Genomic DNA, 13861 nt, shown 5'->3' with positions numbered 1-13861 from the left:
TGATGTCCAGATATTTGCATTTTTTCTTTGACTGAGCTGTATCTAAGCTTTGGCCGTGCGGGTGTGGAGTGCTACTGCCAGCACGAGAGCGGTGCTGCTGTCATCCAGCTCCAGTTCCTGATCAATGAGGTTGGTTGTCATTACCCGCTCCTTGTTTGGTTTCCTTTCCCCCTCACTCCTTCAGTCCCAGTCTGTCCACTGCCTCATGCATCCATCCATCCATCCATTCACCCATTCATGCCCTGTCTGCTTGCTAGCAGGCGCCTTAGACACCGTTTACAGGTGCTTATTCAATGTTTATAGGCCATGAATCACTGCTAGCTGTGTGAAATGTGCTTTTAGTGAATGCATTGATTAAACAGTAAAGTTAGTTTTGCGGCCCAAAGCCCTCTGTAATGGCCTCTTAGTCGTGTGCTCATGATCCTGCTGTGTAAAAGTCTCCTGCCATGCCACAACATATTTCATGCACAGGAGGGTATAGAAACACCTATCAGCGGGATTGTGTATGTCATTCTGTTTGTGACCCTACCCTCAGGGGGCGCTGGTGAGTGCCTTAGCTGATGACAGCATCCACCTGTGGAACCTGAGGCAAAAGCTTCCCGCCATCCTGCACTCTCTCAAGTTCAACAGAGAGAGGTAACACACGCTTCTTTCTCCTTCTCTATATGCAGGCACAGTGCATCTGTCGCTCGGTGAAATATGAGCAAAAATGGGAGACAGTCGTCACAGCTGGCCTCATTGTTCTCAGTGGTTTATTTGCAATTTTGTACCCATCACTTCTTGAGAAATTATCCATTTGTCTGCTGTCCAGCGGGGGTGCAACAGCTGAATTTGTTTTCCTCTGTAACCAAAAGGGAAATGTGATTTCATTCAGGTAACAGCACAATACAAATGCCTTCAAGATGCATTCATAAAAGTGGGTGACATTAAATTTCCGGAAATTTTTGTCTGTGACCGGTAGGCTTGTTTTTTTCATCCAGCCACTTTGTTGGTAACCAGTCATCATGTAGAGGAGTTGTTCGTTTCAGAAATCTATCAAGTAAACATGTCGTCCCAATGATGCATCCTTCCTTCAGCTTTTGTCACATTTGGATTTGTGTTGTGGCAGTTGCGGTCTGTCAAAGTTTGAAATTGTTTCGTTTACACAACACAGTGCCAGCATGCATCATCTTTTCAAGTTTTTAGACACAAGACAGTAGCTGTGAATTTTGAGATATGCAAGCCTTGGCCATACGGTATTGTAAATGTTGTAAAATTCTGAATGTTTCTTAACAATTAAAGTCTCCAACATTTATTCGCCTGTTCTGCTCTGTTGTGCTATATTTAGTCAGGCTTCATTAGTGTGACACAGAGCAAGGCTTTTGTAATTAAACCTTGTCACACACTGCGTCTTCCAGTTGGACCAGGGTGATTAGGGGCGAGGATGATTCTTTTGATGTTACTCAGCGATGAAGTAATGAAAATATTTTTTTGTGATGGACCCTGATCTTGTCTTGCAGGATCACGTACTGCCACCTGCCCTTCCAGAGCAAATGGCTTTACATCGGCACAGAAAGAGGAAACATCCACATTGTCAATGTGGAGTCCTTCACTCTCTCAGGCTACGTCATCATGTGGAACAAAGCCATTGAACTGTGAGTCTGTGTTTTCCAGCTCTCTGTTTTTTTTTTTTTTCTCCCGCATCTTTGTAGTTGACTTTTTGGCAACCATACCAGGAAACTGTGCAACGGAAAGGAATGTGGATGCCATCAGTGTCGCATCATGGCAGTTCAATGGTAAACCGGCTACACAGGATGCAATGCACTGTACTGTCATACAGGAAAAAGAAAAAAAAAGAAATTTTCTCTTCACTATTGTCTAGCATTAGATTTGATAGTGAACAGGCAGGTAAGGAGTGTTGTTAGAAAAATGTTAGAGAAGCAATATGGCCTAGGTTGAAACACACATTTACAACAAGAAATGGGCAAAGTATCATTATAATCTCTTTCCATAACATAGCAGCATATAGTCATTTCTTTATAGTGTTAAATCATATTTGATTAAACACCAGATTTAATATGCCTCTTCATTAATCATTTATTTTCCCATGCACATAATTAAATGAATGCTTGCGCCCTAGGTGAATCTTGATGCTGGACACTCTCTGGTTACTGCCACTGAATGCAACGCGGTGCATTCAGTGTGGCAAGATTAATTGCCTTTTAAAGTGAGCATTGACCAATGGCAACGTCTGTCAGCGGAGACAGTGTGTTCTGTAAGCCTGAGTGTAAATGCAGGTGTGAGTGCGGCTGAGCAAAGGTCTGATCAGTGTTGAGAGTGGGTGTGTTGTGTGTTGGTGGTTCTTCTTTCCGGTGAGCCGGCGTCTGGATGTGTTGTGATTTACAAAGTGTCACCTATTCCCACCTTTCTTTTCACATACAGCGCAGGTTTTTATGTGGGCACTCAATACTACAGTAAACTCAGATCCTGCAGTAGGTAGATTTTAGATTTTTATCGACTCTGTTCAAAATGAACACCCATCAAGTGCTAAAAACCAGAAAAAATTTGTCTCTGGTGGATAAATTAGTCCCCCATCAAACTGACTGGTACTTTTCAAATGCCTTGGTTATATTCTGGTGCATTTCATGATGGACGACCACATGAGAGAGAAGTTTTTAAATGAACACACAGTCTTCTGTGCATGAAGTAGTGCTGACAATGGCCAGGGCGATGTAGTTCTATAATATATTTTGTCCAGTAAAAATGATTTTTGCTGGGTAATTATTCTTAATGTTCCAGCCCTTGGTAGGTGAGCCAAAAAAAAAAAAATTAATTTCAGACACTGACTGACAGCTAAAATTGTAAAATGTGTTTAGGTGACGCTGCTGCTGCAATCTGATAGATCGCTGTCTTAGATGTGGGACTCGGAGGCGTCAGAGCACCAAAGTATGCCATCAGCTAAGATTAATGTCTTACAAACGGACAGCAGAGATTAGAAATGCTGTTGTCTGTCAAATTATGGGAATCTAAATCGCACATTTGCAGAAAAGAGGCACTTGTTGTCGTGTTACATTTTAAACATGTTCAGTTGTTTTCAGCAGTTTCCGAGTCTCTGACACGGAAACTGAGTTTCTGGTTCACGTGCAAAGAGCTTTAAGTTGTATGTGCAAACTAAATTAATTAAATAAATGCTAAAAACTGCAGACTACATGGAGCACGATGCGAAACATTGCAATGCTGAAAATGTCTAAAGCTTTTTATTAAGCGCTTAAGACACAACATGCTGCATGACACTTATATATTCCCATTTTAATTCTAATTTATTAAAACAGTAGAGTTGGCACAAAGCACTTACTTAACACTGTACTAAAATGTAGATCTTGTAGCATTACATGAAAAGGAAGTGCATAAACGATATATAGCCTATCAATACAAGAGTCTTTGATTGATTTTTTTTTTTTTTTTTTTTTTTTTTTAATTTTGTGCACAGCTGAACATTCTTGGTCACCTGCAATACACGTAGAAAGCATGCTGTCTTAATATTTATATTCATGGATGTAGTGGAAAACAATAGTGATCTAACAGTACTCAGTGCACACATTGCAAGAAGACTAAAATGTTTCCAAGTTAAGTAATTATTTTTTTTTTTCAAGAAAAGAGAACACACATTAATGCTACACTGAACGTATCAGTGCACAATAATAAACAGCTGGTTTTGTGGCTGTTTCTTCACTGACCGGGGTTCATATTCCAGTCCATCCGCTGCATCACTGATTGTATTGACTCATCAACACAGCCATGAGATCATTAGCCACTGGAGCCAGACCACATTCGGTGGTGACGACGCTTTCTTTAGACCAGACCTTCGCTTCCACCATGCCCCCTTGCTCTGTTGCCACGGTGACGCTGTCTCCACACGCTGCCTCGCTGTAATCTTTCACAGACCCTCATATGACCCTGTTCTCTGTCGCTCTGTTTGTTTCTCTCTGTCTCATGTTGTGTTTCTTTCTCTCTCACATTGATGCTCCATCCCTTAACAAACCGACCAGCTACTTCTTTTATTCTTTTACTTAATGGTGTGTCTTCACTGGTTGAAGGCACGTCTACCTGTCTCTCTTTCTGTCTGATAGCAGCACAGTATGTTTTCCAAGGTATGCATCATGCGGATCTACAAAATGCAGGTATCTTTGCGTTCACATTCTCTCTGTCTCTCTCTTTTTCTTTCGCCAAATCCAACTCAGATCCACCAAGACACACCCTGGGCCCGTCGTCCACATCAGTGATAACCCCATGGATGAAGGAAAGGTACTCGACACCTATACTCTACATCGTACATGCCACAGATGCATCTATTCAAATCCATTCTTAAATCTAAAAGCATCACGCATGTATCATCTCTTACCGTTTTCCTTTCTTTCCCTCTGGTTAACCGGCTACATGCAAATGATGTGACGTTGCATCAATATTTCCGATGCAGCGACAATTGAGTCCAATAACAGAAACATTTTTCAACTAATTAACACATCGGTGGTAAATGTCACATTTCGGTCTCAGTCCCTCAGAACGGAAGAGCACGGGCTTCTTCCTGGAGTTTCAACAATCGTACAGGGAGAAATCCATCACGGAAGAGGCAGAGATACCATTTTCGCCACTGACAGTAGCCTTATTAGACCAAAATAAGTCTGAAATGTTAAGACCAAAATAAGTCTGAAATGCGAGGTCTTTCTAGACTTAGCATTTCAACAATCACATGGGGAGAAATCCATCACAGAAGAGACAGAGGTGCCATTTTCTCCGCTGACAGTAGCCTTATTAGACCAAAATGCAATGCATAGTGGTCGTGATCATGCACACACCCGGTGCTCTCATGCTAGTTGGCTAAAACGTGTTCATACTCCCACCTTTGATTGAATGTAACAAGTTCACACCCCATTTCTGTGGGTTGTTCAAACAGATTCTGTGAAATGTAGCAAATGACTAACTCAAAGACCCCATGAAATGGCAATCTTAAAGTACAAACCTGATTTTTTTTTTTGTATTTCCTGTTGAAACAGGCTGTTGAGGAGGGTTTTAATGAGGGCAGTTTTCATCTGTAGTCCTTGGCCAGGTGTGAAGTTAGCAGCCTGAAGTTAGAAACAAGTTTAAAGCAACAGTCAGGAAGCAAGGCGCAGACATGGGCAGCAGTAAAAGCAAATCATTCAAAAGCGTAAACCAGGAAGGTAACAGTGAAGGAGAGGAACAGTGGCTGAGCTCAATTTGGTGCCTGGTTTTGATGTAAAAAGACATGAGCCACTGAAATCGAATATAAACTATCAGAAATTACATGATATCGGATCCCATGCGAAAGTTAACCAAAGCTCAGCCACATGAACAATAGGCTATTTTAAATCCACCATATTCTGAATGAATATGTGATTATTTTTTAAATTAAATTTGGTATGGTGCATTGCATTTTCAAAACAAAATCCTTTACTCTCGGTTGTTGCAAACCATGTGCTCTTCTGTTTGTGCTGCTTTCTCCTTGTCGATGATTTATCTTACCGTCATGTCTGAGCGGAGGGAAGTGGCCATGTGGTTTTAGCGTTAATTTTATAAATAGACTGTCAGCTCCGCCTACCTGGCACTTTGCCGGTGTGCAAAAAGAGTGCAGACAGTTTTATTTGATGGGATGGTCGAGGGGGTAGCATCGGCCAAAAATGTGCAATGAGTTTATTTTATTTATGGCTTCTGGTGCAGCATGAGGTCACAATTAAAGACACACTGTTTTCCAACAAGTAAAAATAGGAGTTCATTTCATGGGGACTTTGAGTAGATGAAGCAGGAATGCAGCGAATATCACAAATTGATTATTTCTAACCGCTGAGGACAAAATGAGGTGGGCTTTTCCTTTAAGGTGTTCGATTGTAAAGCATTCCCCTGTTTGAGGATTCTTGGAACGGCGTCAAACTCAGTGGTTATGCAGTCAGGTCGACTCCCGAGCTCAGTTATATGTGCAATATGTGGTTTCACAGCAATCAGTGGAGCTGTGCTTGCCTCTCTTGTTATTGCAGCTTCTGATTGGATTCGAGTGTGGGATAGTGGTGTTGTGGGATTTGAAGTCCAAAAAAGCTGACTACCGCTACAATTATGATGAGGTAAGTCGTTATTTCCATTGCACTCCGTTCATGTGGGGGTTGCGGTTTGTCCGGATTTTCCTCGTTGTTGTTTCAGCAACATGTGTGGTCTTGTCAGGTTTTGCATAATCTTATCGCTCTTATCACTTTTTTTGTTCTAGAGCAGTGATTCTCAAGTGATTTCAGATGATCACAAACCCCCGTTTGATAAGATTTCAATCATGGGACCCTCATGTGGGAGGATTTTTATTGTTCCTGCTTGAATAACCATAGTGAGAGTGAAAAATATGTTTAGATTTGTCATATTTCTACTTTACGTTTTCTAAAGAATTAAAGGTGCACGACGCAAAATTGTTGCAAATCGATTTTTATTCCACATTTTTTGCCATTTTTGCATAGTGGAATTAAATAAAGATCAATTAAAACATTTACCCTGAACCTCCCTCAAGGACCCCTGGGGGTCCTCGGGGTCCACATTGAGAACCACTGTAATAGAATATTGTGCCAATGAAATGATCTGTTAACAAATATAATGCCCTTTGGCAGATAAACTCTTAGATCAGCTTACTACTGTGCACTGATATTGTTATTTTAGCTTTCTTTTTTTGATGTGGGAGTGGTTTTTCATTTCCTAAATTGTGGTGGCATGTGTGGTGGATTTCAGGATTGTATTTTTATGATGAATGGCTTGTACTTCTTTATTTTATTTTATTTTATTTTATTTTATTTTATTTTATTATCTTTTTAACATGTTGGAAATAAGTGTTTTCACTTTTACATGTTATCCCTTGGATTCTAATGTCTAATAGTCCATAAATAAAATCTATCTGTCTAGCATTGTGCACTGAAAAGCCCATTTTCTCTGTGTCTAGTATTTGGGTTTGCAAATGTGCATGCTAACGTTTCAGCACTCCTCGAAGCTTTCTTGCCATGAAGTCAGTTCATTTCTGCAGAAATCTCATGTATGGTATGGTGTGGTGTGGTTCATGCTGTGGTGTGGTTCATGCTGTGCCGTCCTCCAGGCGATCCACTCAGTAGCGTGGCACCATGAGGGCAAACAGTTTGTCTGCAGCCACTCGGATGGCACCCTGACCACATGGAATGTACGAGCCCCAGCCAAGCCTGCACAGACCATCACACCACATGGTAGGGGCTGTTGCATACACATGGTTGTATTATTTATATATACACACACGCAGTGCATTGCATAGAGGCCACCTGTGTCTGCTTAAAAAGCATCTCTATGTGCCTGTAATTACCTCTGCTCTGAGGGGTGTCTTTGTATAAGAAGAGAATAAAAGAACCAGTCACTATAGCGTCAGGCAGCATGCCCGCACTGCATGTCTGACATATGTGCAACATACAGGGGGGTGGACAAATTAACGGAAACACCTAACAGTTCATCACAGCACCCACTGTCTAATGAGAAGCAAGGCCACCCTCTGGCCTCGGAGTTGTTTCCGCCTCTCTTGAAAGGCTGTCACGAGTCCTGAACTGTGTTGATCTGTGTTAATGTTGAGTCTGCAGTTTAGTGGTGTTTCTGTCTCCTTCAGTGAGCTTCCACTTGCACTTACTTCCATTTTGCAGCGGCCGTTTGTCTGTCTGTGGCTTATGTCGCCGTGATTTTTCCAGACTGTTGTATTAAATAATTTTAGCCTTTTGTACCAGACATTCCTGCATTTCAGTCACTGACTATTTATCCTGAGTGGATCTCTGTTTATTTCATCATGTTGTCTGGAAAGAAAAAAAAATCATTTTAAAGCTGACACATATCACTTATTGGAATTCAATTTCATGTCTTCCCCATGTGGTTGCTTTTGTTATTAGGAGTAGACCATTTTAGTCTGTCATTTGCCATGGCGGGTTTCCATTATTTTGTCTATCACCTGTATATCTTGTGCACAGCTTGCATGCTTGTGTTCTCTGAGTGTATGCTTTTTTGTCTCTTGACCTTCACTAGGAAAGCAGCCTAAGGATGGAAAGAAGCCAGAACCATGCAAGCCTATCCTGAAAGTGGAGTACAAAACGACAAGGGCTGGGTAAGTGTGATGCTTGACTGCAGTGAGTTCCCACCCATCCTGTGTCTTATTGACTCTAGTTGGAATCCATATCCTGCACTGAAAGTAGCCTTTCCTGTTGCTCCGTCCAAACAGCATGTGGCTAACAGGCTGGTCTATTTTCTGACAGTATGCTTCTGATGATGTGAAATGATAGGGGCATAAACAATTACTAATTCACTGGATCTGATCTAATTATACTTTATGGCAGACATTTAGAGGAGAGGGTGGAATATGGGGTTTCTCATTAAAATTAAAAAGTGAGCTCCTCCTGTTGTAGATGTGTTTTTGAAATTGGGCCAAAGCGTCTCCAGAGAAAGCACAACAGTAAAATCCTCTGTACCCACTTAGCACTGATCAGATCTCCACAAGCTCCTCACCATCACAACAAAAGGAAATTACACGAATAAGCAATTAAATTTTGAGTGTGTGTGTGTGTTTCCTGTGTTCAGGGACCCATTCATGGTCCTGTCTGGAGGTCTGTCTTACGATACGGTGGGGAGGAGAGCCTGCCTGACTGTGATGCATGGCAAGAGCACTGCCGTCCTGGAGATGGACTACCCCATTGTAGATTTCCTAACACTTTGTGAAACTCCATATCCAAACGGTACGTTGCAACACCCTCCACCCTGCGCAAGTTTTAGTATTTGTTTCAGGATTTGTATTAGGGCAGTGATATAACATCATTACCCCTGTTGGTTTTGCTCTCTTTGTGTTTCTCCAGACTTCCAGGAGCCTTACGCCGTGGTGGTCCTGCTCGAGAAGGATTTAGTTGTAATTGACCTCGGACAGATTGGGTGAATATTTGGCCTCCCAGTTGTAATGCAGATTTACAGCATTTTTGGTTTTAATCTTTCAGTCTGTGTGGGTGTTGTAGATTATGAAAAATGAAGGAAACAGCAAACAAAGGATCCCTTGTATAAAAGAGTTATTATGATTCATATTTTAAAAATGAGCTGTAAAACTCCTCTTGCCTTTTTACTGGATGTTTGACACCGTATATATAGTGCACTGATTTGTGAGTATTTTGACCTGTTTGCTAATGTAGACTATTAGGAAGCGGATCAAAGGGAACAAGGGAAGTTCTAATTATTTCAACTACATTTAGCCTGTAATAGTTGCCAGAACAGAAAACAACACTTGTATCGGTCATCTGTCTGAGTACAAATTGGCACTTTACACAATTTATAGTTTAACTTTTATTTAACCAGGTAAAAATCTCATTTAGTCTTTTTTTTTTTTTTTTTTTGTCAGCCAAAGGCAAGATAAAACAAGAAAACATCAAAGTTAAAAACAAGGACAACAACAGAGGACAGCAAACAGCCCCTTAGACAGAACCAACCAATTAAAGCATAAAAAAAAACATTTAAAGTTCACCTAATTGAAAACCTCATATCATCACCAGAATAAATAAATAAAAACCAAATACAAAGACACTGAACAATACCGTTGAAATCCAGGTCCTTTAATAAACCCACATCTCAGGGTTTGTACTGGTGTGTGTTTTGAGCTGTAATGCTTGCCTGTGCCTCACCTAGTCAGATTTTTTAATCTACAGATTTGACTTTTTGTGCGTTTTCTGGACAGGTACCCGATCTTTGAGAATCCATATCCTCTCACCATCCATGAGTCACCGGTGACCTGCTGCGAGTACTTCGCCGACTGCCCTGCTGAACTGATTCCTGCACTTTACTCTGTCGGCAGCCGGCAGAAGAGACAAGGTTACAGCAAGAAGGTGGGCGGCTCCTCTGCGTGAAAGATGTTAAACACACCGAACACGTCAGCGCTTTCAAAGTGAATGAATGCGACCGTGTATTGTAACGTCTGGGGGCAAACCGGAATGTTACAGGATGCTGCATTCGGAAAATCTAGATTTGAAAAACGAGAGTTGTGTGTTTAGACAGTGTTCGTTGCCATTGCAATATTGGTTGTCATAGAAACACAAGGACATTTATGATCAGCAACATTTTGGACAGACGCATTTTCCTTTTTAGGCTTTTTCTAGTTGCACATGGATGAAAGAAAACAAAAAAACTCTCTGTTTATCTATGAACCACTTCTCCTACTGACTCTCCTCCATGTTATTCTTTTTTTGTTTCTTAATATGTACGGAGCACAAGAAGTGCACTGAAAAAAATGCATTTCGAAGTCACAATTTACAAATTCCTGGCCACGAGATATAACTCGTTCCATCAATGAAATTAAATCCTTTCCACATTTTTAATTAATTCCTAATTTTGTTAATTTGTGGCCACGGTGCTCTTCTTCCTCCCGGGAGCAGACTGCGACTCAAACAGACAATGTTTGTCCCTGAGGATCTCCGGGCGCCGATCTGCTTCCTGTCGTCGGTCCACACCCGGAGATCCTGACAGCTTGTGCTGTTATATAATTTTTTTATTTATTTCTTTGGTGGGAGTCTTGCCACTTTATTCGTTCGGTGTTGTGGACTGCCGTTCAAATCAGACAAAGCAGCGACTTAGGTATATTGAGTGAACGAGTTATATCTCGTGGACACAAATGAGTAAACCATCGCCTCGAAATGTTCTCTTTTCTTCTCTTTGCACTTCCTGGGCTCCCTGAGATGTGTATCACTTGGGGAGCGACTGAAGAAACAAGCTTGAAATCAGAGATGAAATTCATTCAAACCACCTACAAATGTGGTCGAAACTTGGTCTGAGAAGGTCGACTCCCATGTCGTTTGGTGCTGTTCAGACGTTAAAATTTATTAAACTCATACTGGACATGCAAGAGAATTAGATTTGAGCCACCTGAGCCAACTTTTAGTTACATTTAGTTACATATTATACTCCCTTCAGATTCAGTTTCCTGGGAAGCGTGAATTTAGTTTTTGAAACATACTTTGTGTAGCTAAAATGGTAGAAGCATGCATTTTTGTCATATGAAACCTTTTTCACATTTGAATACTTTCATTAATTTAACTTGTTTTTTCTCATTATAATAGGAATGGCCCATTAGTGGGGGAAACTGGGGCCAAGGCACACAGAGCTACCCAGAGATCATAATCACTGGGTGAGTATAGATCTAAAGTTTATTAGGGAGAAATCATCAGCATGACTCTGATTCACATGGAAATGTTGGACACTCAGCATGAATATTATGACTTATATTCTGGTTTTAATGTCCGTCTACCTTTTTTTTCCCTCAATAAATAGACATGCTGATGGATCAATCAAATTTTGGGACGCCTCTGCATGTGAGTATTGTGACCTGTTTGCTGCTGTGGGTGCATGAACTCCAGACAGTGGATGACAATGCCATCTTAACCTCTTTCTTGCCTCCTCCCAAAGTAATGCTCCAAGTACTGTACAAGCTGAAGACTGCCAAGGTGTTTGAGAGGGCGCGCGGCAAGGAGGAGAAGCCGAGCACAGATATAGTGGAGGAGGACCCGTTCGCCATCCAGACTTTGTCCTGGTGCCCGGAGAGCAGGATGCTCTGCGTGGCCGGAGTCTCGGCTCACGTCATCATCTACAGGTTCAGCAAACAGGAAGTCACCACTGAAGTCGTGCAGGTAACCGATCATGGTCCGCGATGATGTTGCGTCAGAAACTCTGAAATCATCAGCTGGGGGCAATCTGTCCTCCCACCACTGATCTTTATTTGAATCGCATTGTTTTGTTTTGTTTTCCTGAATGTGGGCAGTGCACTCAGTTTTTCTTTATTCGGACAGTTGAGGGACGATAGTGTTTGGGTCTGATTTCATCCAAGGTGAAAAGAGTCACAGTTACTTCCAGAGGTAGCGGTCTTGACAAGCGCTGAAATCAATTAATTCAGTGAATTCATTAATCTATTGATGTTTACAATTCAATAATTCATTGATCTATTAATCTATTGGTAATAAAAATGTGTTAAATCAATCTTTAAAAAGTCTTGGGACATGGGAAGTTGGATTTTATCATTTTTTCCCACTATTTAAAATCTCAAAATAATTGGTAACATCTGTTTCTTTTAAATTTACATAATGCCTCTTGCATTAACGTCACGCAGATCAGGATAGTGAAACCAACAACTCTCATACTTGTATGCATACAAGTCGTGATCTGATTTGTCTGCAAAATATTGTTAAATAATCAAATTAATGTTCACCCTGCTGAACTGAATACTAATATGTGATGTATTGTCAAACGAAACCCAAATTTTCAAAAAATGTTCCTTGAAATATTTCGTGCCATCAGTTTACACTACAGGATTGTGTATTCTGACATCCTAGCATCACCATATCAAGATAAGATTTCACTGAACGATAAAGAGTAATTTTGAATTATCTTTCAGCCCCAGTCTTCTTGACCATCACCAGAGAACTGAATTTGCCGTGTTGTGAAACATATGTCTGAAACTGTGTCTTTTTGCTAAACTGTTAGTCATCTTTGCTGTGCTCTCAGCTGCTGGAGGTGCGTATGCAGTGTGAGCTGAGCGATGTGGACTCCCCTGACCCAGGAGGGGATCAGACCCCCACCCTGCCCACCCCAGGAGCTTCCTCCAGCCCCCAGGAGAATGAGGCTCCGACCCATCCCTCCACCGGCAGCAACTCCACTGACGGACCCCGGGACAACATACCATGCCTGCAGTACGGACAGTTACATTGTCTTTTGATTTGTGCAGTGAGCTTAGAGAGATCGAAAGGGACTTGGCATATGAATTACATAGTTGGGCTGTATTTTTTTTGTAGTATTTCTTGTTTGCATGAATGGGGAAACAAGTGTCCTACTATGTCAAATTACCAGTAACAGTAAGCACATGAAAGAATACTGAAGCTGCACACGGCATCTCCCAGGTGTGAATTCAAGTAATTAACCCTATAGATAAAGCAGGATCTTAATGAAAAAGATAGGGATGCATGATATTGAATAATTTGTCAATATCTGACATGACATTATTTTCTCTTTTGACTGATTGCCGATGCTGATACAGATATAAGCACATTTTTTCCCAACTAATTGCAGAAAACATCAAGTCTCTCCTGTAAGGGAAGGAACATATTATTATGTCTGTTCTTATTGTGAAGGCCCACTGGCAGATGCACGCATAAAATAAAACAAACCATATATATTTTATGTAACATTTTCTTTCAAGCAAAACTGCAAGATTCATCCTACTTTAACAGGCTTGGATGATGCTCTCCCTGAGATAATCCTGATAAGATCCACAACCAGGGCAAATTTGAACGATTTCATACATTGGCATGTCATATTGGCAGAAATAGGGAATATTTAGTACTGCAGAAATCCTCCATGGTATTCACGCCTGGTTTAAAAAATAAATAAATTGAAAATCGAAGGGCAAGATCGTAATGATTACAGTAACAGGGAGGGATTCTTTGTATAGCTTTCCCAAAAGGTAATTTATGCCTGGAAAGCCAGTAAGGTGTAGCCTTCTGTCTCCTGCCGGTGTGTTTGATGCAGGGTGCGGAGCTCCCCGCTGAAACAGTCCCCAGGCTACCAGGTGGAGCTGGTGATCCAACTGGTGTGGGTGAGCGGGGAGCCACCTCAGCAGATCACCAGCCTGGCTGTCAACTCCTCCTATGGCCTGTAAGTCTCCACACACACACAGAAATGTTATGCCTACCTCTCTCAGAAGGATACAGTTACACTTATGAATTTGATCCTGTATTTTAAGATAAAAATCTATAGATCGGGTTTGATTAGATTACCTGCTTTAACTCCACACTTGGCCTGAAAATGGCTGTTAAGCATC

The 13861-nt window shown here is 41.3% G+C and overlaps 1 protein-coding gene across 6 annotated transcripts in view; it reads left to right on the top strand.

The window, feature by feature from the left end:
* stxbp5b (syntaxin binding protein 5b (tomosyn)) overlaps positions 1–13861 on the top strand; it is a 35705-nt gene that overhangs the window by 5660 nt on the left and 16184 nt on the right. For all 6 annotated transcript variants that reach the window (XM_030082087.1, XM_030082090.1, XM_030082088.1 and 3 more), the window contains exons 3-17: positions 48–129; positions 536–636; positions 1500–1634; positions 4221–4284; positions 6030–6113; positions 7115–7238; positions 8053–8131; positions 8602–8756; positions 8874–8946; positions 9737–9884; positions 11112–11179; positions 11323–11363; positions 11458–11678; positions 12550–12734; positions 13570–13695. In XM_030082087.1, the coding sequence (XP_029937947.1) occupies positions 48–129; positions 536–636; positions 1500–1634; positions 4221–4284; positions 6030–6113; positions 7115–7238; positions 8053–8131; positions 8602–8756; positions 8874–8946; positions 9737–9884; positions 11112–11179; positions 11323–11363; positions 11458–11678; positions 12550–12734; positions 13570–13695 (1686 nt within the window). The remainder of the gene's footprint in view (positions 1–47; positions 130–535; positions 637–1499; positions 1635–4220; positions 4285–6029; positions 6114–7114; positions 7239–8052; positions 8132–8601; positions 8757–8873; positions 8947–9736; positions 9885–11111; positions 11180–11322; positions 11364–11457; positions 11679–12549; positions 12735–13569; positions 13696–13861) is intronic.

This window comes from Myripristis murdjan, chromosome 22 (genome assembly GCF_902150065.1).
Source record: "Myripristis murdjan chromosome 22, fMyrMur1.1, whole genome shotgun sequence".
Taxonomy (NCBI): Eukaryota; Metazoa; Chordata; class Actinopteri; order Holocentriformes; family Holocentridae; genus Myripristis; species Myripristis murdjan.
The sequence above is the reverse complement of the archived record's forward strand: the minus strand, read 5'-3'. Positions and strand labels throughout refer to the sequence as shown.